General features: G+C 40.2%; 1 protein-coding gene across 1 annotated transcript; it reads left to right on the top strand.

Moving 5' to 3' along the window:
- Nucleotides 1-211: 211 nt before the first annotated feature.
- LOC131682663 (multiple epidermal growth factor-like domains protein 8) lies at nt 212-26,469 on the top strand. The gene is made up of 5 exons (XM_058964323.1): nt 212-577; nt 694-1,233; nt 1,293-1,526; nt 1,655-8,504; nt 20,451-26,469. Exons 2-5 carry the CDS (start codon nt 889-891, stop codon nt 21,596-21,598), a joined length of 8,577 nt encoding a protein of 2,858 aa, XP_058820306.1. The 5' UTR covers nt 212-577; nt 694-888; the 3' UTR covers nt 21,599-26,469.
- The last annotated feature ends 523 nt before the right edge of the window (nt 26,470-26,992 follow it).

Here is a 26,992-nt window from a genome sequence, read left to right on the forward strand (position 1 = left end):
TGCTATCGATGCATAAATAAAATTCTGCGTGTACGTGATTGTCTTCTCTTCACTTAGCTCTTCTGCTAGAAAATGCAACACCAGTGCAACCCACTACCCGGGGTTTTTCAATGAAAAACGCCATTAGTTGGCCAGACTCTTATCAAAGGGTTATGTATTAAAAAATAAATGTACACCCCTGAAATAATGTCATTAGTGTCAGATAAGCTCGCAGTCGCAAAAACAGAAATTTCATTGGTGTTCGCTGAATCACAAGCGCGTTTTTTGCCAAAAACATATCAAAATTAACGTTTTAGAGGAACCCACAACTATTATTAATGTTTGTTTGTTCAAGTTTTAATCCTCTAAACTAGTTATTCGACTTTTGGGTTCGAGTTCTTAGAATAAAAACGAAAAGAAAGTCGATAAAATCTCGTGTTTGTAGTTGACTAGCGGGCGTACTGGTGATACAAAACTTGTGATTATAAATATTTTTTCTAACACATGGAATGCCCTACTGAAAGTTATTAGCCTGCATTTATTGTCACTAGCACATCCAATGCATAGATAATTACCACAGAATGCCCATACCTGACAGGTAAGCAAACGTCGTTCCGAATAAGCAGATGCGATTTCATCGTTTTGATGAGCTTGCATCTAATTGAAGACAGGTAAAATGTAATTACCATTTCCCTTTTCTATTCATGACCTCAGACAGCCTCCTACAGCAAAAGTGAACAATAGCGAAAACCTGGGTTAAAGCAGCAATTGAAGGAAGTGAGAATCAATAAACATAATCTGATAGCAATAGTCCACAACACATTCGGGAAAATGAGACAATCGTTGTAGTTGTTACATAAACAAGGTTTGCACTACTTCTTGCATCTAGCTGGGATTGCTGCAGAGAGGATGCATGTTTGGCTGATTTTACTTTGCTGCTTTTTATTTGCTACAACTCTTGCAAAGAATCAGCAGCAGCAATCTTGCGACAAAACTAGGCGTGTGTTTACCGACCCTTACGGCGAGATCAGTGATGGTCCGTCTGGATTCAATTACACCCAGGATTCGCATTGCGAATGGTTAATCCGTGCTCGCAACAGCAGCCAGTTTATTACGCTCACTTTTCGGAGTATGGGAACTGAGTGTTCGTATGATTACATATTTATATATGATGGTGATTCATTCCGATCGCCGCTGCTTGGTAGTTTTAGCGGTAAAACCGAACCGCAAAAAGTTATGGCCTCGTCGGGAAGTGTAAGTTAACAGTAAAGGCAAATTTATTTGTTACAGTTATTTAAAACGATTTATTTCAGATGTTAGTGCTTCTATATAGTGATACTAACTACGTCCTGGAAGGTTTTAAGGCTGAGTTTTCTGTTACTAACTGTCCCAATAATTGTACCGGTCATGGTAAATGTGTCGAACACATTTGTGTATGTTATGATAAGTGGATAGGGAATGATTGTAGTCTAGATGCCTGTCCAGATGGCTGTGGAGAGGAGGAGGGAAAAGGAATCTGTAAAAATGCGCGATGCGTTTGCTCAAGCGTAAGTATTCAGAATACAGTTTGCTAAGTTAATCCAATAATCATTTGAGAGTTATGAAAACTGTTTGCAATCCAAAGTATCTCGTAATATTGAAAACTATCTTATTAAACTGCGCTTTCTTTTTACAGGAGTACTCCGGTCAATCGTGTAGCTTGCACAAAACCCGTCCTGTGCCAAACGAATGGCATTGGCTGTCCAACTCGAAGAATGGATTAGCTCCTCGTGCGACCCACAGTGCAGTGTACTATGCCCGTACTGATTCTCTGTACGTGTTTGGGGGATACAATCTAAACAAAGTGCTGAACAGTTTGCATATTTATCGATTCGATAAAAGTTTGTGGGAAAATGAGTGGGGTGTAACTTTGGGCAGCGAAGAATTTCAGTCCGTGACAAAAATGAACGGAAAGGCCAGAAGAGGAATGCTGCTGTCGGAGGAAGCGAGTGAAGCACTGGGACTGAAAAGGGAACCTAATTTCTTCAATAATTTTATCTACTCGTTGGCGGATAATAGAACCGGACCCTTTGGTGTAGTGTACGGTAATAATACACGACCCGCAGCGAGATTTGGTCATGCTGCATGTGCAGTGAAGGATGGTTTTGTAGTATTCGGCGGTAAACTTGCTGGTGGTCAACTGTCAAATGATTTATGGCTGTATAATATCAGTGCAAATGGAGGAACGTGGTCGAAGAGAGCAACTAACTCAACCTTCAAGCCTCCAGCTCTCACCAGACACACTTTTACGTTGGCCGGTGATTATATGTATGCGTTTGGTGGAGCATTAGAAAACGGAGGATTTTCCTCAAGATTGTTCAGGATAAAATTGCTTTCCAAACCATCCAAAGAACAATGGGAAGAAGTGATTCCAAGAGGTGGTAAAACCTTGGATTTACGGATTGTGGCGCATACCACATCGTATCACAAACATACCAATTCATTGATCGTATACGGTGGTGTTGTGGCAGGAGTTGCTCGATTTTCCAAACTATCAGATCGAATGTTTACGTTTCAATTAGATAATTTACACTGGACTGAAATAATGTATCCAAGAACGCCTTTAAGAGATGCCTACATTCCAAGAGAGCGAGCCTTTCACACAACCACAATCAATGGGAATTATCTTATTGTTTTTGGGGGTTATTCTCATCGGCACAACAAGGAAGAAATATGCTATGACAATCAAATGTATCTTTATCACTTGGGATGCCATAACTGGATCAATCAGGATGTGCTAGGAACTAATAAGAAGTCTCGCTATCCTAAACAGCAGGGAGTATTTGCTCATGCTGCAGCAATAAGAAATGGCAACACTCTGTTCTTGGTTGGAGGATATCATGGAAACGTAAATGGGGACTTACTTGCCTACACTCTGCCACCGATGCTAGTTGTCACGAATGACGATACATTTGAACCGGAAGCCGCATGTCCAAGACATGCTTCTGTTACCGAGTGCCTGTCAGATCCGGAATGTGGATGGTGTTCGGCTGATAGTGTGTGTTATGGTAGAACGATTGGAGCGAACTGTACGACAAATTTGCAAACGACTAGATGCCGCGGCATATGCCCATCGCTGGGAGATTGTCATTCATGCTTAATCCATGGATCATCTTCGTTAGGCAGTTTCAAATCAATTGCCAGCAAGCTAGGGCTCGATCGATGTACGTGGTGCGTTCAAAATGCCCGATGTCACCATAAAGATGACAACTACGGCGTGTGTGGAGAGGATACTCCTTCACAAAACCCCGGCTGGTGGGGACCTAAGGGAACAGAAATTGTTAATGCTGATCAATGTACACAGAAAGATACGCGACCAGGGCTGACGTTCTTAAAATATCTTGATCCAGTCAATTGGTCCATGCCTGATACTGTTATGATTGTGAATGCAACAATGGTTGATTTCAACGTCCCTTCGACGACCACACATACCGAGCAATTGTTCAATGGGCAAGTCGTAGCTAGATTACTCGGGTTCATCCGTCCTCCTGAAGTATGGGAAGGAGCAGGAGAGAGACTTAGAGCCTGTGCCAGCTACTCCCAAGCTGTATTGCGCATGGCGCTAACAAATAGTCCAAATAATGAGCCTCTGAAGAAACTGAATCCTGCTGTTACAGCTAACATTACTGCCACCCAAACCGTTTGTGAAATGGTACAATGGAGAAGTCTTGAACCATGGTTCCGTGTAATGGTCGATTTTCAAGCCAAGCGCAGTATCAATGTTGGTATTCAGAACCAACATCAGCAGGTTAGCAAGATGGGACTACAACACAGCACAATCAATCAAGAAAATGCGAAAGCTTTCACTTTTGAATTTTTGGAACCATACTCCAATGGATCATGCAGCACCTACACTAATTGCCTCCACTGCTTATCGGACTCACTGTGTGGATGGTGTGAAATGACGAATTTGTGTATTTCACGACAAGAGAAGGAATCGGTTATCTGTCGAAAGGGAAACCACTGGCGCTACCTAACTGTGCAGCCAGCACAATGCTCCAATTGTTCAAACTACATTTCTTGTGAGCAGTGCATAAACACCGGCCAGTGTGAATGGTGGGCCGAAGATGCCCGGTGTTCGCGCAAAGGACGATCAGTAACAGCGGTTACGGAATTAGGTCAATGTCCAGTGCCATGTTATCTTCGTGGTAATTGTTCTGCCTGTCTCAATGAACGAGGTCGTTGTGTTTGGTGTGAAGCAACAAGCCAATGTTTTAGCTTTTCCGTGTACACCAGTGAGTACCAGTTTGGACTGTGTCGTGAGTGGTTGGATCAAACGATGCCAATGGGATTCACGCAAACCCAGGATCCAAATACTAGTGTGGGAGGCAATAACGTGTTGCACCCTGCTCAACAGTGTAAATCATGTGCCAGTCTCCAGAATTGTTCCTACTGTTTACGATCGCTTAGTTGTGGATGGTGCTATGATGTGGATAATCCTATCGAAGGCGTCTGCACGCAAGGAGATTTCAATCGTTCTGCCTTAGATTGCCGGACAGTATTGAATGTTACGGAAGACAAAGTTCGTTGGTCCTATGCACAGTGTCCGGATGTGGATGAATGCGAACTGGGGCTTCATGATTGCCATGAACAAGCCGAGTGTAGCAACACTCACGGTTCATACAGCTGTCGCTGTAGGAAGGGCTATTTAGGTGATGGTGTACGAAATTGTATTCAGACCTGTTATGAAACGTGCGTTCACGGTTACTGTTCCGGTGGACCGGAATATAAATGCCAGTGTGACCTTGGTTGGACAGGAATTGATTGCAGTCGAAACTGTGAATGTAACAATCATTCGACTTGCTTGCAAGGAGTTGGTAAATGTGACAAGTGTATGAATTGGACAGAAGGTTTGTACTGCGAGAGGTGTAGTCCAGGCAGTTTCGGAAATGCCACATCTGAAATGGGATGCCAGCCATGTGATTGCAACGGCCATGGCAACGAAGCATTGGGTGTATGCGATTCGCAGACTGGCGAGTGTTATTGTCAAGATAATACGGAAGGGCTCAAGTGTGAAATGTGCAATCGAAACTTTTACGGTGATCCAAGAGGAGGTGGACAGTGTTATTATCAATGTGAAGCGCGTGGAGTACTGACACAGGTCGGAACAGAAGGAATCGGGTCGTATCAATCGCATCGTTCTGCCCGTGGTGGAGCCGAGGCTCGCGAGTGTCTGTGGATTATCAGTCCCTATGTAAAGCACGGTGTTGAATTGAAGAACGCTATCATACAGTTTGAAATAGAACCGCATGATATGAATGTTACTTGCGGGCAAAACGCAGTGTATGTGTACGATGGACTGCCGGATTTGACTGGTGCTACGCAACAGAAACAACTATTGGCCGTGTTCTGTAGTGAAGATAAAAGTCCGTGGCTCACAGAAGCAAGGTCAGGTCATCTCACAATCCATTACAAACAAGGAGGACACGGGCAAGGCTTTAATGCTGTGTATAGTGTGATGAGTTGTACGATTAACACCTGCAAACGCCCATACATCTGTTTCGACGATAAATGTGTTTGTCCGAAAGGATTTGCTGGACCCCGATGTGCATTAAAAATATGTCCCTCTGATTGTAATATTGAGTTGAAACAAGGAATTTGTGACGTCGGCTACGGACGCTGTATTTGTGCTAGTGGTTATGGTGGTACTGATTGTTCACGTCTGATCAAACCTTCGAATATTGTTTTTACAGAATTATTCAACTCGTATCTCATTTCGGACAGTTTCGAGCACCTAAGAAAAACATTGCCCCGTTTCGGCCATTCGTTAGTTGCCGACCGTCGTGGTTCATTGTGGATGTTTGGCGGCTACTCACTGTCGCATGGCGTGCTAAATGACATTCGCCAGTTCGATACGAAAAATAATACATGGATGCAGGTGACTGTTGATTCTAGTCCCGAAGATCGGATGCCTCAGGGACGGTACTTCCATGCAGCTGAAATTATTCTCTCCAAACAAGCGATCTACATTTACGGTGGTCTGTCTCGTAACCAAATGAGCCATCAGATATTGGACGACTTCTGGCAGTTTGGATTACAGACGCAACGTTGGAGCTTGGTTAATCAAAAGGGGGCAAAACCACCACCTCTGGCTGGTCATTCTATAACGCTGATAAAGGAAATGGACAAAGAAGTTCTTCTGGTTATTGGCGGATTTTCGGTGGATAATGGAATGCAGAGCAACGTATGGATGTTTGATTTAAGTTCAAACATTTGGTCAAAAGTGCTCACATCGGGAGCAAAACCAGCTAGTATTTTTGGTCACAGCGCTGTTTGTGATCCGGCTTCCCAAATTCTTTATCTGTTTGGTGGAATTGTGTATATTGATGGGAAAACGAGAGTATCTAACAAACTATATGCGTTCAACTTCAATAACCTCAAATGGACCGAGCTGCCCGTGTTTGTAAACAGACTATCGGATCATGTTCCCCAGGCGCGTTATCTGCATTCAGCAGTTACCACCGAGAGCTATATGTTAATATTTGGTGGTAGATCTCAACCAGGAAGTAGCAGCGAGGCAATGGTGGCATATATCTATAAATGCAACCAGTGGGTTCGACTGAATGGTGATATTGAAATCATAGGAAACAGTTTTGGGCAAACATATGCTTTAGCAATGACACAAGATACGGAGAACGATGCCTTCTATGCGGTTGGTGGTTGGGATGGAAGCAGTTTCAGTCGTGTTACTAAAATTAATGTTCCTCAAGATCTTTGCGACCTGTGGAGTAGCTCGAAGTACATTTGCAGGCAATACATGGGTTGTAGCTTCTGTGCCGTCAAGACCCTAGAAGAATATATATCACATTGCTATTCTGTTGGAAATTCCGATGTTTGTGATGCTCAGAATGGTACACTTTCATTCAACAATGGAGCACCTTGCGACGACGAGTGGATATCAAAGCGTAATTGTTCATTGTTTGAAAACTGTATGACTTGTCTCGCATCTTACCCTGCTCACACGGAAGCGCGTCCAATTTGCCAATGGTGTCCGGATTGTGGAGTACGTGGAATGTGCCTGCCGTACGACTGGGAGTGTGACTCCAAAACAAAGTGTTCATCTAATCAGACCACCATTAGCACGTTGGATAATTGTCCGGAGTTGAGCTGTGCTGCATCAGATTGCGATAGTTGTCATTCGCTACCCAACTGCTCGTGGACCTTTACAGGCAAACAGTACCAGTGCCAATTGAGAAATGAAACAGAGAGCAACAAAAAACCAACAGCATGTCCATTAAACTGTCACACATACACAACATGTAGCAGTTGTTTGAATCAATCGTCATCAGAAGGGGGCTGGACGGACTGCCGATGGTCGACGCAACTAAATGAATGTATTTCACCCAGTTACCAACCCTTATACTGCGCTGGAAGTATTTGTGGCTTAGTACTGGAACCGTCGGACATTGAGCATTGTCCAGAGCCATGCGGCTCTTTTCTGCAATGCGCCACATGTCTACGACACGCGCACTGTGGGTGGTGTTCGCGGAACGGCACGGAAGGCGATGGTGTTTGTACCGAAGGTTCACTGGATAGTCCTTTTGATTATCCGGCTGCATCAACATGCGATGTAATTTATAAGATAAAAAATAACGTTACCCATATAGACCCGAGCGATCGATTCAGTTGGAATTATGTAAAGTGTCCTCCTGAAAATGAGTGTGCTAATAGGCATCACAACTGTAATGTCAAATCGGAACGATGTGTGGATTTATTGCACGGGTATGAATGCCAGTGCGCTGACGGATATCGAAGTGATTCATCAGGTGTGTGTGTTCCAGTTTGCAAACAAGGCTGCGTACGAGGCTCCTGCATAGAACCCGACAAATGCGAATGTGACTTTGGGTATGTGGGTGCCAATTGCAGCATACAATGCCTATGTAATGGACACTCCAAATGTGCAGGACCAGATCAGCTTGATAAATGTTTACAATGTCATAATAACACACTTGGAAAGCAATGTGAGAAATGTATGCCTTTCTTCGTTCGAGATCCACGTAACAATGGTGAGTGTATCCCTTGTTCTGAATTCTGCTACGGACATACCGATCTGTGTGTTTCCAAGGAAATGGAGCCGCTCGTTCATAATATGAGTCGCACAGAACTGGCAAAATTCCTAACTGAAGGACCTCAATCAGACGCCCTATGTTTACACTGCGAAAATTTTGCTGATGGAGATCGTTGCGACACTTGCTTGGCTGGCTATTTTCGTGGTGTTACAATTGCGAGTGATCCATGCCGACCATGTCAATGTCATGGCCATGGAGACATGTGCGATCCGGTGACGGGAGAAAAATGTAACTGCGGCAATAATACCGAAAGCGACAACACTTGCTCGGCGAAAGGGAAAAATCTGGCTTACAGCTGTTGGTCGATGCAATGTACCAAATGTAAGGACTCGTACTCTGGTCATCCATCCAATGGTCATCAATGCTACAAACATATTACGGTAGACTCAAGGATGTGCTTTGATGCTAAATCGATAGGTGAGTTAGAGTTTAAATATGTTTCTATAAACTAATAATTCGCAACTTGATATTGGACGAATCTTTTGATTTAATTTACTACCTATATCATTATCACACCTCAATAGAGATAGGTGTTGTTTTTATGCAACATTTAAACTGTAACGTGCTCTTGATCTAATGTGGAATGATATAACTAATCCCAATGTGTTCGGTTGGAGTAATGTTTCCCGAATCTTGTGTGCATTTTACCAGTATTTTGGTAGCAAACCAGTAGTGCTCAGTTTTAGCGAGAATTCTGCCAGAGCTTTGTTCGACTTTTGCGATAATTCTGTTAGGAAGATATTGCGATGGTTTTGGTACGGCTCACATTAGAATTCTCCACGCATTTAGTCGGTTCCGGTCTGACAGAAACCTAACGGAACGGCTTCTACCGGAGAATTTGATGTCTGGGGAGCTGTTGATTTGAACCCGATGATTTTCGAAAATACTAGAAGATGAGTTTCAAAATCCAGCCAGACCTATACAGCCGTGATCAGCATAACAGTTCCATTTGCTACGGGTTTCCTATGCAGGTGGGACTGTTATGCGTATCACGGCAGTATAAGTGGCTCGAATTTGAGAGTAATCTAGTATCCCCAAAAATCGATTTGCTTCACTTTGGATTTTTTAGATTTAAAATGGAATCTATTGCCGTTTTCGATGGCAGCGCACCGGTATAATGGAGTGCCAAGTGTTGAGCAGAAGTGTCAATGGAACATACCCAGTTTTCTGCACTTCTGCTCGAATGCACAATAAACTGCAAAACCAGTGCACTCCACTACACCGGTGCACATCAATCGAAAATCCCATATGTTTCTGGTTAGGTCTATTGGAACAAGGACAGTCTCTACACTGATAAAAATTCACGCTATAAAACCATATGAAATTTAACATTTTCATATAATCCTTGTTTGGATGTGAGTCTTTGTTTTTCCTTTTTCAAGGATTTTTATGAACGTGTCCACTGAAAAACAGACAGAGAAAGAATGAAAGAATGGTGAGAATGAAGAAATGGTGAAAATTCACCTTTATTGGTAACACTGAGAAAAGATATGTCCTCAAGCAGGAATCGAACCTGCGGTCTCCCAGTCTCTAGTTGGGTGCGTTAACCACTCCGCCATCGAGGAACTGTGATGATGCCATCACATATTCCCAACAGTATCGTGATCACCGCTGCTGCCTCCAATACCTCCTAATTGACCCATCGACCTCCAATGTCTCCTTTAAGCAGATCGTCACCTCTCCCTCTCATCGATCGGGCGAAATCTCTCGTTATCTATTTTTAGGTCCAGTGGACTGCGCTTAGGCTTGAGATATTTATTATCACTGTTTGCCCCCTTAGCTAGCTCAGTCGCTGCCAGACTTGGTTTTTTTTTATTGAAAACTTAAGTTTTTTAATGAAATTAATTCGCATTTTTGCTACTAATTGGTACTATAAACATTCAAGAAATACTAAAAGTGAGAATCTGATGTACAATCTTATTGTCTACAACTTCGTAGAAAGCTATAAATCGATGTAAAATCACCCGAGCAAGTTAATAAAATTTTATCAGTATTTAGATGTGCACGGGGCCTATGGATTAAGAAGTCGATTAACAAGGGCTTACAAAAATGTTGGGTTTAGATGAACAGTAAATTCAGATAAATTTCAAGTCCTATTCTTAACAGAAAAAAATATATTTTCAGATTTCTACGGTTCTTGGGCGAAAATGACACTTTATGAACAAGGAGGTGTGGAAAGGTGTTGACCAAATTTATTCGTTAATCTTACTTTTTCTAGTTGTTGATTAGTGTAGTAACGGATTTTATCATGCCTTTTTCATTTCTTTGCTCGCTCTAGTAGATAGCTAATGTAAACTAGAATGACCCTTCTTCCTGATCCTATTTTGCCTGGTAAAATACAATTGGCTTTACCCTTAAATACATACTGTTGCCATTTGGCAACATACCGAATTTTGTGATATAAAGCCTCAATGAGAGGTATATACCGTATCCAACTCAAAAAACGAGTACTAAGAAAAATGTAATTCATGCATTTAAGGGTTAAATTCAAAACTTTATATTTGAATAAACTAAAGTAGACAGTTCGAGTCATTGCACAGTGGCGGATTACCCTAAAAACCTGGCCAAAAGTCGAAAATGGTTTTGATTGATCTGAAAATGTTACCACGGTTTTTGGGCTCGCTGACTACGATTTTGATGTCAGATTTTCAAAATTCAAAATGGCGGATACAAAATGGCTGACATTTTAATCTAAATATAAGTAAATTTTCACGAATGAAGATTTAATGGTTCCAGTGCATGTCAATAGCGTTTATAATGTACCGAATTTTAAATGGTGCGTAGTTAAGGCTCAAGTTACCTCAAGGCTTGGTAGAGTGCGTAAGAAAAATTGTGTCCAGCTTTGCCGCCAGATTATCCATTTAAACCTTTCCAAAACACTAAAAGATCAGTCGATTTATTAGATCATCACGATTCAATTCATGCAAAATACCTGCTGGAAAAACTATCGGCTTAGCTGAATGGTGCTTTTGAAAAAACGGCTGTGGTTTATTCATAGCGCAGTTTTGTTGCGTACTCCAGTACAGTGTGGTAGTGTGACAAAAAATCACAGCCACTTTTTCAAAAGCACCATTTAGCGAAACCGATAGTTTTTCCAGCAGCTATTTTGTATTATTTGAATCATTGTGATCTAATAAATTGGCTGATATTCTTCTTTTAGAGTTTTGAAAAGGTTTAAATGTATAATCCAGTGGCAAAGCTGAACACAATTTTTCCTACACATACTATCCAGCGTTCAAATCTAACACATGCTCAAAAAAGGTAACTTGAACCTTAAATGATAAATTTTATTGATTTGCACGCATAAATACGTTTGGGTGTCTCTATGATGTAGCTATTATGAGAATTGATGCTATTAGTCATTTCAAACAATGTTTTTTGAAATATTATACAACATAGTTACAAAATTTTTAAACTCTTTGTATGATTATTATTCACTTTGTACAAACGCTTTGAGAGGCTGAAAGCGCTAGTTTCTACATTCAAAACATTGTTTTAATTAATTTCGTTTTTATTAACTTCTTTTTTGGGAAGTGAATCAGTATTTACGCAATGTCGATCTTGCCAATCATAACACCAAAACTCTCGCTTTGCGTATGCCTATACCTTATCTGGTACCATCTTGCACGTCATTTGCAGTTTGACAAGACCATAATTTGATGTTGGAACGGTCTATCCCTGAGAATGATCATAGGAAGGGCAATCCCTCGTCCGTAACTCCGGAGCCGGAAGTCGGATGGAGATGGAATTTAATATCAGTTTCCGGGGACGCAACACCTTTCATTTGAGACTAAGTTGATCAAATCGGTCTAGCCATTTTAGAGAAACCAATATCTTATTCTGAATTTGGATGCTTTCGGTTCCGTCGATGGTGGCCAGTGTAGCCAAAGAGGCATTGAATGACTGTTGGTGACCTCTACAAATTCAACAGTTGTGTTTACATTTTGGAAAAAAATTCACCTTCTTACATTCATCGCAGAATTCGTTAGAATCGGGATTTGCTGCGTGATCGTACGTATCACCCTGTAATTCAGGAACCAGAACTCGGATCCACACAAAATTCAACAGCAGCTGACGGAATACTAAACTGCATATTTTGCCTTCCATTTGAGACTTGGTTTGAGAAAATCGGTTCAGTCATCATCGAAGAACCGATGTGACTTTAATTGTGGAATATGCCCGGAATTCCGGAATCGTCGATAGTGGACAATATATTAAAAGAATGTTTGATTGGCAATCAGTGATCTAGATCTGCGATTAGAAGTTATTTGGTGACCATTTCAATAGTTTTTAGCCTCTGAGGTATTACGATTGTATTGTACCGATTTATATGGGAAATTCCAGTGTATCCTTACTAACACCCCTGTAACTCCGGAAGCAAGAGTCAGAACCGAATGAAATTCAGCAGCAGTCAATGGTATTACTGTATCTTTCATTGGAAATCAAGTTTGTAAAAATCGGTAGAGAATTCGTTGGGGAATGGGTGTGATATTTGCTTAGGAACTTGGCGGGTTCCCCGGGGGCGTCATGAACCGTCATAGGTGGCCAATGTGGTCAAAGCTGCTTTGATTGATCATTAGATTTGATTTAGACCCGCAAACTAGAGTAATGTTTCATCAATTTTAATATGTTTTACATCATTTGAACATCATGGTGGTACCAGTTTATATGGGAATTTGCTGTGTGACCGCACTCTTCAACCCGTAACTCTGGAATCGGAGGTCGGATCAACTAAAAATTCGATAGCATGGGAGCACTATACCTTTCAGATGAAACTAAGTTTGCGAAAATCGGTTCAGCCATCTCTGAGAAAATTGTGTGAGTTTAAATGACACACACACATACACACACATATACCTACACACACACAGACATTTGCCGATCTCGACGAACTGAATCGAATGGTGCATGACACTCGGCCCTCCGGGCCTCGGTTAGAAAGTCGATTTTTACAGTGATTGCATAACCTTTCTTTATATGAGAAAGGCGAAAATGCATTTTCGACCATTTTTAAAAGTTACTCATTTTTAAATGATTTTTCTACCGAAAAACCAATTTTTCTTTCGGACCTTTTCAAATCTAAGATGATAGATAATATGTTTACGTTAATTTTAAGCCTAATATCACTAACATCGGATGGAAAATGTTGATGCTATGGCACATTGAGCGAAATGGAAATTTTATGATTTTAGCGGACCCTGCCCTGGTGCGGCGGTTTAGAGGGTGTAGCACTGTTCTTATAAGCCAGTCCTCAAATATTCGAGTCCCTATCGGGAAGGAGTCTCAGTGGGATCGTAGCACTAGCCACGTAATATTCTGTGAACTGAGAATCTGCTGTGAAGCCCGTTGAAGCAGAAGACGAAAATTCCTTTAATTCGTAAAATATGTACTCACCACAGACAAAACAAAACTTTTCCAACGATATTTTCACATTTTAAAAAGAGCACTTAGTTGTACAATGAAAAATCCAAAACCATTCAAATGCCGCAGGATGGATGGATGCAAGCTCGAGAAGACAGTACCCAACACAAACAATAACTATTAAGTATAGAAGATTATTTCAGCCGAAAGTATGATTGTGCTAAAAATAAAAAGTTACAATTTTCACTCAGTGCTTCATACCATCTACATTTTCATCCGATTTTTGTGACCATTGGCTTAAAATTTATGCAAATAGAATATTTATTTCATTAGATTCTAAAAGAATTTTCTTCTGTCCTTCATTTATTATAACAAAATTACTAGAAATATGCATTTTTTAAAAAAAGGTCGAACATTGGACTTTTTTTTACTTTGGTCGATTGTAATCCTAATAAATGTACATTTCTCGACAAACATACGATTACGGCTCAAAAGCCTACTGTCAAAATTCTCTTTGAAAGGAAATTCCGGACAAACCGTTACTGGCTAAACGCAGTTCATAGCAGTTAATGCAAGAGAAAACTTTTTTTCTTTTGTTTACTATAAACACCTGTGATTGGCAGGTAACAGTTTGTCTGAAATTTCCTTTCAAAGAGAATTTTGACAGTTAGCTTTTATGCCGTAATCATATGACAAATTGACAAATAACTAAAATAGTGCCCAAAAACACCTTTTTCCAAGAAATCTTGAATTTTCTTTAAAAAAATGGATTTGGTTTTCGTATTCAGCGATCCAAAATTAATCTTTCTTCTTAGCTTATCACGATTACCTTAAAATTGTTAAAATCTGTCACGTTAGATTATGATAATATGAAAAATTATTTTTCTGTGATAAAAATAGAGAAAAAACAAAAAAAGAAAAATCTGTTTTAATCCACCTAGAGGTGCAATTGTGCCTTTCTCATTTCTCCAAACTATGATTTAATAGCTGGTTCGTACAATATAACATTACGGAAATGTCTTTCATTCTTATTACACTTGGTAAGTATATATAAGAGCACCTTTTTGCATTCATCGCGGTATCGGTTTGAATCCGAGTTTTCTATGTGATCGCACTCCACAACCCGTAATTTCGGAACCGGAAGTCGGATGGAGATGGAATCGGTTTCCGGGGACGCAACACCTTTCATTTGAGACTAAGTTGATCAAATCGGTCTAGCCATTTTCGAGAAATCAATATAACCGCTATTCTGAATTTGGATGCTTCCGGATCCGTCGATGGTGGCCGGTGTGGCCTAAGAGACTTTGAATGACTGTTGGTGACCTAGATCTACAAATTCAACAAATGTGTTTACATTTTGGAAAAAAAATTCACCTTTTTACATTCATCGCAGAATTCGTTAGAATCGGGATTTGCTGCGTGATCGTACGTATCACCCTGTAATTCAGGAACCAGAACTCGGATCCACACAAAATTCAACAGCAGCTGATGGACCTTTCATTTAAAATCAAGTTTGTCAAAATCAGTTCAGAAAATTCCGAGAAACCGATGTGGCCAAATCAACAAATTTTGTTTTGTAACCATACTCTTCAACTCGTAATCCGGAACAAGATGTCGGTTGAAAATGAAATTCAATTGCAACCTATGGGAATATTATACCTTTCATTTGAATCTTAGTTTGTAAAAATCGGTTCAGCCATCTCCGAGAAACCGATGTGGACATTTTGTTAACAAATCCGCACATACACACATACATACATACATACATACATACATACATACATACATACATACACACATACATACACACATACATACACACAGATATTTTGCGATCTCGGCAAACTGAGTCGAATGTTATATGAGACTCGGCCCTCCGGGCCTCGGTTAGAAAGTCGGTTTTTGGAACAATTGCATAACCTTTCTATATGAGAAAGGCAAAAGAATAATATTTAATTAGCTTAATCAGCATGAGTTCAATGTTATCTTCATGTGATTATATTTTGAAATGTTGGTGGAATGGGTTTGAAAGTGGAGGGAATGCGGGGTTAGTAGAGTGGGAGTGGAGGATGCGTCAGAAATCCTTCATCTTATTTCGGAATACGGGGTGGATGAAGGAAATGCTGGCGTGAGGGTGGTCCAAGGGGAGGGGGTGATGAAGGAGGGAGGTGTAAGAGCAAGGCGGGGATGGAGGCGGCGACGCAATACACAACTGCATATTTTGCCTTCCATTTGAGACTTGGTTTGAGAAAATCGGTTCAGTCATCAGCGAAGAACCGATGTGACTTTAATTGTAGAATATGCCCGGAATTCCGGACTTCCGGAATCGTCGATAGTGGACAATATATTCAAAGAATGTTTGATTGGCAATCAGTGATCTAGATCTGCGATTAGAAGTAATTTGGTGACCATTTCAATAGTTTTTAGCCTCTGAGGAATTACGATTGTACCGATTTATATGGAAAATTCCAGTGTATCCTTACTAACACCCCTGTAACTCCGGAAGCAAGAGTCAGAACCGAATGAAATTCAGGAGCAGTCCATGGTATTACTATATCTTTCATTTGAAATCAAGTTTGTAAAAATCGGTAGAGAATTCGTTTGAGAATGGGTGTGATATTAGCTTAGGAACTTGGCGGGTTCCCCGGGGGCATCATAAACCGTCATAGGTGGCCAATGTGGTCAAAGCTGCTTTAATTGATCATTAGTGATCCGGACCCGCAAACTAGAGTAATGTTACATCAATTTTAATATGTTTTACATAATTTTAACATCATGGTGGTACCAGTTTATATGGGAATTTGCTGTGTGACCGCACTCTTCAACCCGTAACTCCGGAACCAGAAGTCGGATCAACTAAAAATTCAATAGCAGCTTATGGGAGCGTTATACCTTTCAGATGAAGTTTGCGAAAATCGGTTCAGCCATCTCTGAGAAAATTGGATGAGTTTAAATGACACACACATACACACACAGACATTTGCCGATCTCGACGAACTGAATCGAATGGTATATGACACTCGGCCCTCCGGGCCTCGGTTAAGAAGTAGATTTTTACAGTGATTGCATAGCCTTTCTTTATATGAGAAAGACAAAACGTGGGATCAATTATTATCTTTCGTTATAGAGTTATGGTGTCTTCGGAAGAGTTGCTGTATGGCACTTAGCACTTTATTTAGTCGAATCACACTAGTTCGGAATTCTCTTGCTGTGTGCAGAAGCCGTCTCCACTCCACTCGGTCCATTGCTGCTTGTCGCCAGCCTCGCAGTCTTCGAAGGGCCCGCAGGTCGTCCTCTATCTGGTCGATCCACCGTGCTCGCTGTGCGCCCCGTCTTCTTGTTTCTGTAGGGTCGCCCTCAAGAACCATCTTCACTGGGTCGTCGTCCGACATTCTTACGATGTGTCTAGCCCACCGCAAACGTCCTATTTTTGCGGTATGCGCGATGGATCGTTCTTCCAGCAACTGATGCAACTCATGGTTCATTCGCTTGCGCTACGTTCCGGCTTCCATCTGCACGTCACCAACACCTTTCGTTCCATAGGTCTCTCCATACGTGCGTTGGTCTTCCACGAGGACCACCGGTCTAATCAGTGTCTTGTAGATAATTAACTTCGTGCGGCGGCGGATTTTGTTCGACCGGAGCGTCCTCCAGAGTCCAAAGTAGGCACGATTTTCCACCAAGATCCGTCTCTGAATTTCTCTGCTGGTATCACTGTCGGTTTCCAGTAAGCCCAAATACACGAATTCGTCTACCTACTCGGTTTCGTCACCGTCAATCCGAACTCGGGATGGGAGGTTCACATTGTCGTCTCTAGAACCTCTTCCTCATGTATAATGTCTTCGAAACGTTGATGGCAAGTTCAATCCTACTGGCTTCTGCCTTCAGTCTGATGTACGTTTCCGACATCTCCACAAAGTTCCGTACCATTATGTCAATGTCGTCGGCGAAGCCAAGAAGCTGGACGGACTTCCTGAAGATCGTGCCACTCGTGTTTATTCCCGCTCTCCTTATTACACCTTCTAACGCAACGTTGAACAGTAGACACGATAGACCATTACCTTGCCGTAACCCTCTTCAAGATTCAAAGGTACTCGAGAGTGTCCCTGATACTCGAACAACGCACATCACCCGATCCATCGTCGCTTTGACTAATTGTGTTAGCTTATCCGGAAAACCGTACTCGTGCATTATCTGCAATGGCTGATCTTGATCGATTGTGTCATACGGCGATTTGAAATCGATGAACAAATGATGTGCTGGCACGTTGTATTTGCGGCACTTCTGTAGAACCTGCCGAATCGCGAATATTTAGTCCGTGGTGATGCGGGAACCCATGAATCCCGCTTGGTAGTGTCCCACGAATTCCCTTGCAAATGGTGACAATCGGCGGCAAAGAATTTTAGAGAGGACCTTGTAGGCGGCGCTAAGTAGTGTGATCACGCGGTAGTTGCAGCAATCCAACTTGTCACCCTTTTTGTAGATTGGGCAAACGACACTCTCCATGTACTCCTCCGGAAGAATCTCCTCCTCCCAAATTTTGGCGATTACCCAGTGCAACGCTCTAGCCAGTGATTCACCACCATATTTTAATAGCTCGCTGGGTAGTTGATCTACACCGGCAGCTTTGTTGTTTTTTAGCCGACCGATCTCCTCCTTGACATCTTGGAGATCAGGGGCTGGCAGCCCATCGTCTTCATTTACTTACAGATTATGTTTTTAAAAAAGCGCGATATTTCAAAACCTGTAGGACCTACAAAGCTGGTGTCTTCAGAAGATATACTTATAATTATCTGACGTACAACTTTGCTGAAGACACCATCTTTCTATCTCGTTCCAGTGTCCTAGCGACTGAATTCCTAACTAATATGAAATGATCGAATAAAGCGGTAGATGTCACACAACTTTGCCAAAGACACCATAACTCTAAAACGAAAGATAAGGAAATAATAATGTGTGAATTCTGGGTTACGCCCTTTTGGACGCTAGGTACCCCAGGGTTAAACCCCCGAATTACTAAAAGCTCGTTAATTGAAAAGTAGTACATATAATGATTTAATTTTTTTTGACAACATGAATCAATGAACTACTAATAAAATAATGTATTTTCACAATAAAAACAATGTTAATTGGGAAATGCAGAAGTTTTTTTTTCCATTTCCTGTAAAAAATGCAAAATGTGGGTTAGCCCCTTTTGGACTCCAGCCATTCAAATGTTTTCCACATATCTTCTGATAGTGCTAATGTCAAAAACTTCAAGCGTAGTGGGCGGGGGTCTAAAATTGTCCAATTGACGTCCAATTTAGCATTTGAGTTAACTTTGATATTTGTCACAATATGAAAGTCTTTGAGATTTAAAAAAATGCTGCGATGCCATATTCGACAATTCTACTTGTGCGCTCAGCCATATATGCCTACGCGGAGGTTTGTATCAATCACTCAAATTGTCTGTTGTTCGAATTTCTTCAAACGGTTTAGTACATACATTCTTAAAATGTTAGTATTATGCAAAAAGAAAAAAAATCGCAAAAAAGCTCTTATGCTTCCTAAAAAGCTACGTAGCGTGACATGACATCCTACTCCCCCGTTGTCACAAATCATCGCAAAATATAAACCCCCTCGTCCCTCATATACGTCATTTATGGATGGGATTGTCCGTTAGGCTGTTCACGCTGACGAAATCGACTACCCAGTCAACATAAATTGACTTTTACTGTGAGCCGTGTTTACCAACATTGCTTCACAGCTTAATAGTAGTGTTGGTAAACACGGCTCGCAGTAAAAGTCAAGTTATGTCGATTTGCTAGTCGACTACGTCAGCATGTACAGCCTAGTAGCACAGAATCTTACAAAAAAATGCAAGTATTTTTGTTATGAATTTGATGATCTAGTACGTAAACAATAAAACATGCAATAAAAACAAACTTTTGAACGATTTTGTCAAAAATATTGAATAACTGCTGATTTTTCGAGAAGGTCAATAATCTTTTTTACATGCACTCAGATTTTTTTACGCGGTTTTTTTGTCGCGGAATTTTTTATGCGGTTTTTCTTTTACGCGGATTTTGGAATTTACGCGGTTTTCATTTACGCGTTTTTCATTTACACGGACGACGCCGGTGGTTGAGTGGTACGCGTGACCGCCACTCATTCCAGTTGGCCTGGGTTCAATTCCAGACGAGGTAGTTGAGATTTTTCTGAGGTGAAAAAATCTGTGGTCACGTCTTCCTTCGGAAGGGTAGTAAAGCCGTTGTTCCCCGGTCCATGAGTTGGATGTATCGATATCTAGTTCAGATAGTGGAGTCTCCTCTCTGGCGTCGGTAAAGAAGAAGTAGAATCCAACTTCTAAACTTACTAACAAATTCCTCCTCCCGTGTTACTTGTGGAGTGCGCGCAGTATATACGGCCTCTAGCAAAAAGCAAGTATCAGACTAACATCCCTTTCCTTCCGCGATCTACGTTCGAGCCTGGCCGGCGCCGGTATTGATCAATAAACACTTTAGGATTACAAGGAATTGCACATTGAAAGATGTTTCGCTACTCCCAGGCATAATTACCTACTGATTCTCTGTGCAACTTCAGCTATTCCAGATCGATAACGGAGTAGCAGCCAGGGGTAGTCGCACAAGCTCAAGCTCTTTAAATGGTTCTCATTTACGCGGATTTTTTAATACGCTGTATCCATTAATGAGGATTTTGAAATTTACGCGGTTTTCATTTACGCGGCCTATATCCTCTGCGTAAAAAACCTGAGTGTACTTTACATACCAACAACGCAACGGTGAGAATGTAGGTGTACAGTCGATGCACACATGTTGCAGGAATTGGATGTTCAGATATCGTTATTGCACACTAACAAATCAAAATAACAATATTCCAATCAGCACAATCTATAGCTTTCGATCGATAATAGTACCGATAATATGACGTACAATCGTTCAGATATGTTTGTTGAAAACTGATTATACCCACTACTCTACATATATTTTTTTCTCTTTCCAGATGAGTGCAAAATCAAACCGCAACCTTTGAAACCTGGTCAAACAGTATTCTTCGTTATACAACCTCGCTACATGAACGTTGATATAAGATTCATGGTGGATGTAACGCAAGGTGAACTGGATTTCTACATGAGTCCCAATGACGAATCTTTCGTTGTACACTCGAATATAAGTTCTGGACATCACGATATCTATCTAGATAGTCGCTATTCCTGGCTCCATGATGTTGTTGACATTAGTTCGGTAGACAGTTTAAATATTTATCCACTTAATGTGAATAGAAACTACTCGGATATTAATATGGATCCTCCAATGCCAATAAGCTCCATATCCCATTCCCATTGTAGGATGGACACTGAAAAGTATTTTTACGTCAAAGATAAAGTAGCAAAAGATTTGATTACTTACGTAACACTGCATCAGTGTAACTCACTACTTCGAGTGTTTGGATTGAAAAATCGTCTGGTAGTCACATTACCACACACTATCCATTCTCTAGGGCAGACGAAATTCTACATTGCCCTACGAGCGCGTGCTGCATCGACGGCAAGCTACGGATTAGTATTCTTCCGTCAAGATCAGTTGCATATTCATTTGTTTGTGTTCTTTTCTGTATTTTTCTCCTGTTTTTTCTTGTTTCTTGCGATTTGTGTTTTAGCTTGGAAAGCGAAACAAGCGGCCGATATGCGTCGTGCTCGAAGGCGCCACGTAGTTGAAATGTTGCACATGGCCAAACGTCCATTTGGTCGTATCAATCTATCCCTGGAGAGCCCCAGTGAAACTCCGGCTAGCCATCGTAGGCGTGGACGTAGTAAACACTCGCCACTAATACAACAAGACATCGCACCTGTTGCGTTGGAACCAACTTCGGACAATGTGGCCGCCGTTGGAACCGTGTTCATTCGTCTTCCAGGCAAACACAAGTCGCAAGTCACGCTAGCACTGGCTTCGTCGTTGGTAGTGCTGTCGCGAAATCAAACGACGTACAATCGTGCTTTTCACCGGCGGAGAGGTTCGTCTCACTATCAAGCGCAAAATCCACAGCAACAACTGCAGCCGTTGCAGCAACAGCCCGTGCCGCCCATTTTTATTGATGTACCCCATGAGCAGGTACCGTTGCAACCGCTTGCGTTAAATAGGGTGCTATGAATGTATCGGTTATAAGAGCTAGACATGGCGGGAAATCTAACATAGTTATTTTTTTAAATGAAAGTATTACGAAGAATTAGTGAAGGTAAAAGGGGCGAAGTTCCTATATCGTCGACCTGAGATTGTTGAGTTTCTTATTTTAAAAATCTAACCTGAAGTCGAGCTTATTTTTTCATAACAACGAGACCAAGGATTAATATTCAGCCAAAACTTGACACTAGGGAGACCTTACAATAAAACTTGTTCGTTCAAGTGAAACTTTCTCTCCATTCGGTGGTATGAGCATTGGGATTCGGACGATAACAGAAAATTTGTTATCGTGCGAAACCTAAACCCGAATTTTACATGCCCGGAGCACGCTGAGTCCGGGAAAAAAAGCGGACTCGGATGTCTGTATCATTCTCATCATCCTTGCATTGTTTATTTGCCAGATCTGTTATCTTCAGCTTCACACTGGATTTCCTATTGATACTAGAAGTAATTACGGCGTGAATGGTGCCTGTGTTTCTCGCCGGAATCTAGCCAATGAAACACCTATTTGGAAAGAAATCTTATTTGGGGCAATGGCCATAATATTTTAGCGAAAAGGAAATTTCTACAATGCGAAAGAAAACGAAAGAAAAAAAAAATCAGATTAAAAATAACTAAAAGGTAAAAAAATCTTGATGGTGAAGTATCCACCAAAAAATCTTTTTGTTATTTTTAACTTTTTTTTGCTTTTGTTTTCTTTCGCATTGAAGAACATGTTAAAAATAAACAATTTCTAATGTGTTATTTTACTGTACTGAATACTAATTACCTTTCAAACAAATGCGTTTATCAATAATTTTACATTAATTTATACACAAGCGGATCTTTTTAGAACACTACGAAAATTTATATGTCGATCCATTTCTAAATTATGAACTGCATGATAATCATAAACAATTATTTTATGGCATTGCAATCATGCCTCTGAATGAATTTATGTCTTGTATTTTTATTGATTTATCTGATATTTAGCATCTGAAATTATAAGGGCCATTCATAAACCACGTATCGCCAAAATTGTCCAAAATTGACTCCCCCGCCCACCATGTAACAAATTGACACAAATTTCTCTATCCCCCTCCCCTATTACGCAACAAATTCTTTGATTTTTTTTCTTCAGTAAAATATGTTACGTAACGGTCTAGCTTACTCCCCCTCTCCCATAATGTCACAATTTGTCGTATCCCCTTCCCCTCTAAAAGCGTTTTGTAGTTTATTAATGATCCCTAATCTCATTCTTCGATACGGCAAAGACATCAAAAACCCCAAAAAGTTTGTCCTATCGAAATTACAGACGGAATGCTACTTGATTTCCACCAGAATTCCCGCTCGAATAAAACAACCAATTTCAAATTAAAATCGGTTGATTTCATTTAAGCCAGTAGGAAAATCCAGTCGGTGATCCTAATTTTAACGGTGCATGTTATAATTTCATATAGAATATTTTCCCGTTTCGATGGCCTGGCTGCAAATTTGTGACAGGTTTGTTTGAATTAGAATGAGAAAAAAATCTCATATCATGCTCTAATCAGAGCTGTAAATTTTCAACAGGTTGTTTTGAACTTGAAGTTGGAACAAATTTCAAACCATGCCTTACTATGTTCAATTAGTAGTTGTTCGTTTGCATCATTCATTCAAACAGCCGAGTTGCTCAATCATTTTCGATTCATTTTCAATTTCATTGACCCTGTGAATATGACTATGTTTTTCAAGCAAAACTACTCTGAACCAGTGGCGGATCCAGAGGGAGGGTCCTGGGGGTCCGGACCTCCTCCGAACTTTTTTAATTTGTTAAGAAATCTTAAAATAATTTCTATTTTAAATTCGTTCTAAGCTCAAAATCATTCTAAATCTGATTTAACCACCAAAACTTATTTGAGGTTATTAGATATTACGTATTATACACTGAACATATCAAAATCAAAATTTCAGACCCCCTCCGAATTTTTTTTCTGGATCCGCCCCTGCTCTGAACATATTTCTTACTGTTCATGTAAGCTTTAAAATGCAAAACATGTCAACATTTAACCTAAACTGGCCTCTACAGTGCAGATGATAACTTTGGTTGGTGGATGAAAAAGCATCAATTTGAATTGAAGACGTATGTTTTAGTTATGAAAATCCCGCCAACGTGAAAGTGAATGATTAAGGGAGGTTTTAAATTTGAATCCTGGTTCGGTTTGATTGAACTGAAAGTTGGTATTTGAATATGAAAATTAGCACCACTGGCTCTAATATCTTTAAACCGTAGTTGTTAGTTGCATCATTCATTCAAACAGCCCAACCACTCAATCACTTTCCTTCCATTTTCAATTTCATTAACCCTGTGAATGTCTCCCTACAGCGGTTTTTCAAAACTACCCTAAGCAAATTAAAGAAGTACTAAACTGCCCATAAAAGCATAAGAGTCCCATGTGGATTTTTGTCGAAAATGAGTTATCCGTTGGATTGTATTCTGTATTACAACAGAATCACACTGCACAAATAAGATTACCGGGTTTGTTTAGAATACGGGGAACGTGCCATTTAAGCCAATATATTCTGATTCCTGATTCCCATCCATTTGGCTCAATGGATGGGACAATTTTGAACAGCGTTTTTCTCGGTTGGCTGTTTTTCAGCTTTTAATATAGAATAAGAACTGCCTATTAAAACTCGGCAGTTGCATTATACGCCAAGAGACAATAGGTAAATCGATCAGCATATAATAAATATTTTTCAAGTTCATGTTTATGCGCGTCAAAACTATTCTCGGAGCGAAAAAATGCTTGTTTGAAAACTTTTCCAAAATGTTATACAAGCGTATATGTACCACGCTCGCGTATAGCCGATGCAGCTATTCAAACTGATTAATAATAAAATCCACTTGTTTTGAAGTCGTGCTGCTTCTTTATATAACTACTCCATATAGACTTTGACGATCACTACCAAATTTTGCACAATTACTAAGGATCGTAAAAGGAATCTGTAGAGCTTATATGAGCCTGTATTCTGCAGGAAATAATTTCTTCCATATACATTTGAACCAGTCTACTAAACATACATCATACGGTTTATGTATGCTTGAAAATGCATAACATGTCAACATTTAACATAAACTGGCCACTACAGAGCAGATGACGGCTTTGGTTAATGATATGAAATGGAAGCGACTATTTTGTCATGAAAGTCTGGCGTACTTGAACGTGAATCAGCTTGATTCTTGGTTGCGGTGGATTCAACCTAAAAGTTCGCATTTGGAAATAAAAATGTGCTTCAACCATAGAGAGGGGCAATCAAGTTACCAACTACGCTATGCTAGTTCCTAAAACTAAAATTATTGTAAATAAAAGGAAAAGTATCCTTTAAAATCATTGCATGTGTTGTTAATGAAGCCTCCAGCATTCCGCTACATCGATAGTCAATAACACACACTTCAAAAATTGAAAAATTGAACAACATACGAGAGTCAAATGAACACAAGAAATAGGACAAAACCTCCGTTAAAATGTATACATTGCCCACAATCGGAACTCAGTCCCATGATCTATGGGATTCCCTATCTACACGGGACTGACTATACTATCTATTATCGTTACATTTGAAACCTGGAAAATCCAACCAACGACAATCGTTTTTTCTCTTATTTAGTGCTAATCCCTGATGTCGAAAGTAGTGCGTTGTATAGCGCATCATTGTACGAATACACCGCACTACTTCCGAAGTGATTTCATTGTTTAGAACCAGAAAAAATACGATTCTCGCTGATTGGATTTTCCAGTTTTCAACTGCAGCCTGAATATATGGGACTGAGATTACAGGCAGCACACTCGAAAGGTAATCGGTATCAGGTAATACACACAATAATACATTATAAATTGATACTTCCTTAAAATATGAGCTGCGCTTCAAGGGGAAAAAAGTAAAACCTTTACTTCGTTTTCGTTTAAAGTAGGTATATTTTTCGGAACAAATTACTTTTCTATTATACCGAATGACCATTATGCAAATGAGTTGGAGACGATGAAACAAGCCAACGCCTGTGAGCCAAATGTAAGCTGTACACTAACGTGCTGTGATTTGTTTTTCTTTTATGATCAAGGTTTTGTGCAACTTTAATGCTGCGTACTTTTACTTAGTCTACCGCAGGCTATGGCGCATCACCTGTAAAACCACCACGATCACTTAATTAGTCCTATGAGAATGATGCATTAATGATCTGGTATTAGGAATTTGAAACTATTTTTTTTGTACAAATACAAGCGATTAACGGTTTACAATCAAAGACAATTATTTATAGCTAAAATATTAGAGAAAAAGTTTCAATTAGACTAATAAGACGATTGATCTCGAGAGTGATGACCCGTGTAAATATGACAAATGGAAAGAGTGAGAGAGAGGAGAGAGTGCAATTTAAAGTTACTAATCAAACTATTATACTAAAACCAGATTGGTACATTTCCATACATGCGAAAGTTAAATGAGACTAAATGTAGGACTGTCCGGATGATATTGAATCCTCGATTGTAGAATAGCGCATAGAAACAGAATCTGGGGAGCATATTAAGCAAACAATTATTTTAGTTTTAGCTATAAGAGGTGTTGTGTTTTCTGGTATTAGTTCTAAGAGGTCATAAAGTAATTTCATATGTATCATATAAAGTGCTTAAATGATTTGAGTCAGTTGAATAAGTACATATTCAAAATGTACTACACTAAATAACAAGCTAGACAGAAGACTCTGAACTTTGCAGTAGAGCATATAGAATCTCGTGAGCGAATCAAAGTTTAAGCGAAAAAAATATGTATATTTTTATGACATTTGTATTTTGAATAATGAAATACAATATAACATATAAGAATATTACTGTTGTATCAGATGACCGTTTCTTTGCCTAACATACTGTTCATGTAACCATGCTTCTAGCACACTGAATGATTTTAGATATAACCTCGAAGCAGTGCCTGAAATTTTGCATTTTTCTACATCACTGATTAATAGATCACATGCTGATCTCGTTTCTAGATTCGAGTCGCTCTAGGTTTATTCGAAACTGTCATTTTTAAGGGGCCCTATTCTCACAGTCACGTCACTTAGTGACTAGAAGAAAATTTCCTTCTAGTCACCAAGTGACGTGACTGTGAGAATAGGGCACAAGTACATTTTGCAAACATTAGACCGAACCCGGAGCGACTCGCATCAACACTAGCCTTATTTCCAAACCTGAAAATTTACAGCCTATGGCTCGAAATGATTATGTTGTAGACATTATCTAACCACCTTTTTCATGCCCTTTTAGCCAGGATAAAGAAAAACGAACTTTTTTGATCAAAACTCTGTCTGCGTGGGACAGATTCCGATACATGGTTACATGTAGAAATTGT

This window comes from Topomyia yanbarensis, chromosome 2, assembly GCF_030247195.1.
Source record: "Topomyia yanbarensis strain Yona2022 chromosome 2, ASM3024719v1, whole genome shotgun sequence".
In the NCBI taxonomy this organism is placed as follows: domain Eukaryota; kingdom Metazoa; phylum Arthropoda; class Insecta; order Diptera; family Culicidae; genus Topomyia; species Topomyia yanbarensis.

Excerpts from the sequence above, each read along its gene's own strand:
- LOC131682663 (XM_058964323.1), top strand. The coding sequence starts at position 889 with ATGCATGTTTGGCTGATTTTACTTTGCTGCTTTTTATTTGCTACAACT. Across the intron at positions 1,527-1,654 it reads CGCGATGCGTTTGCTCAAGC|GAGTACTCCGGTCAATCGTG; the intron begins GTAAGTATTCAG and ends TTCTTTTTACAG. Across the intron at positions 8,505-20,450 it reads CTTTGATGCTAAATCGATAG|ATGAGTGCAAAATCAAACCG; the intron begins GTGAGTTAGAGT and ends TTCTCTTTCCAG.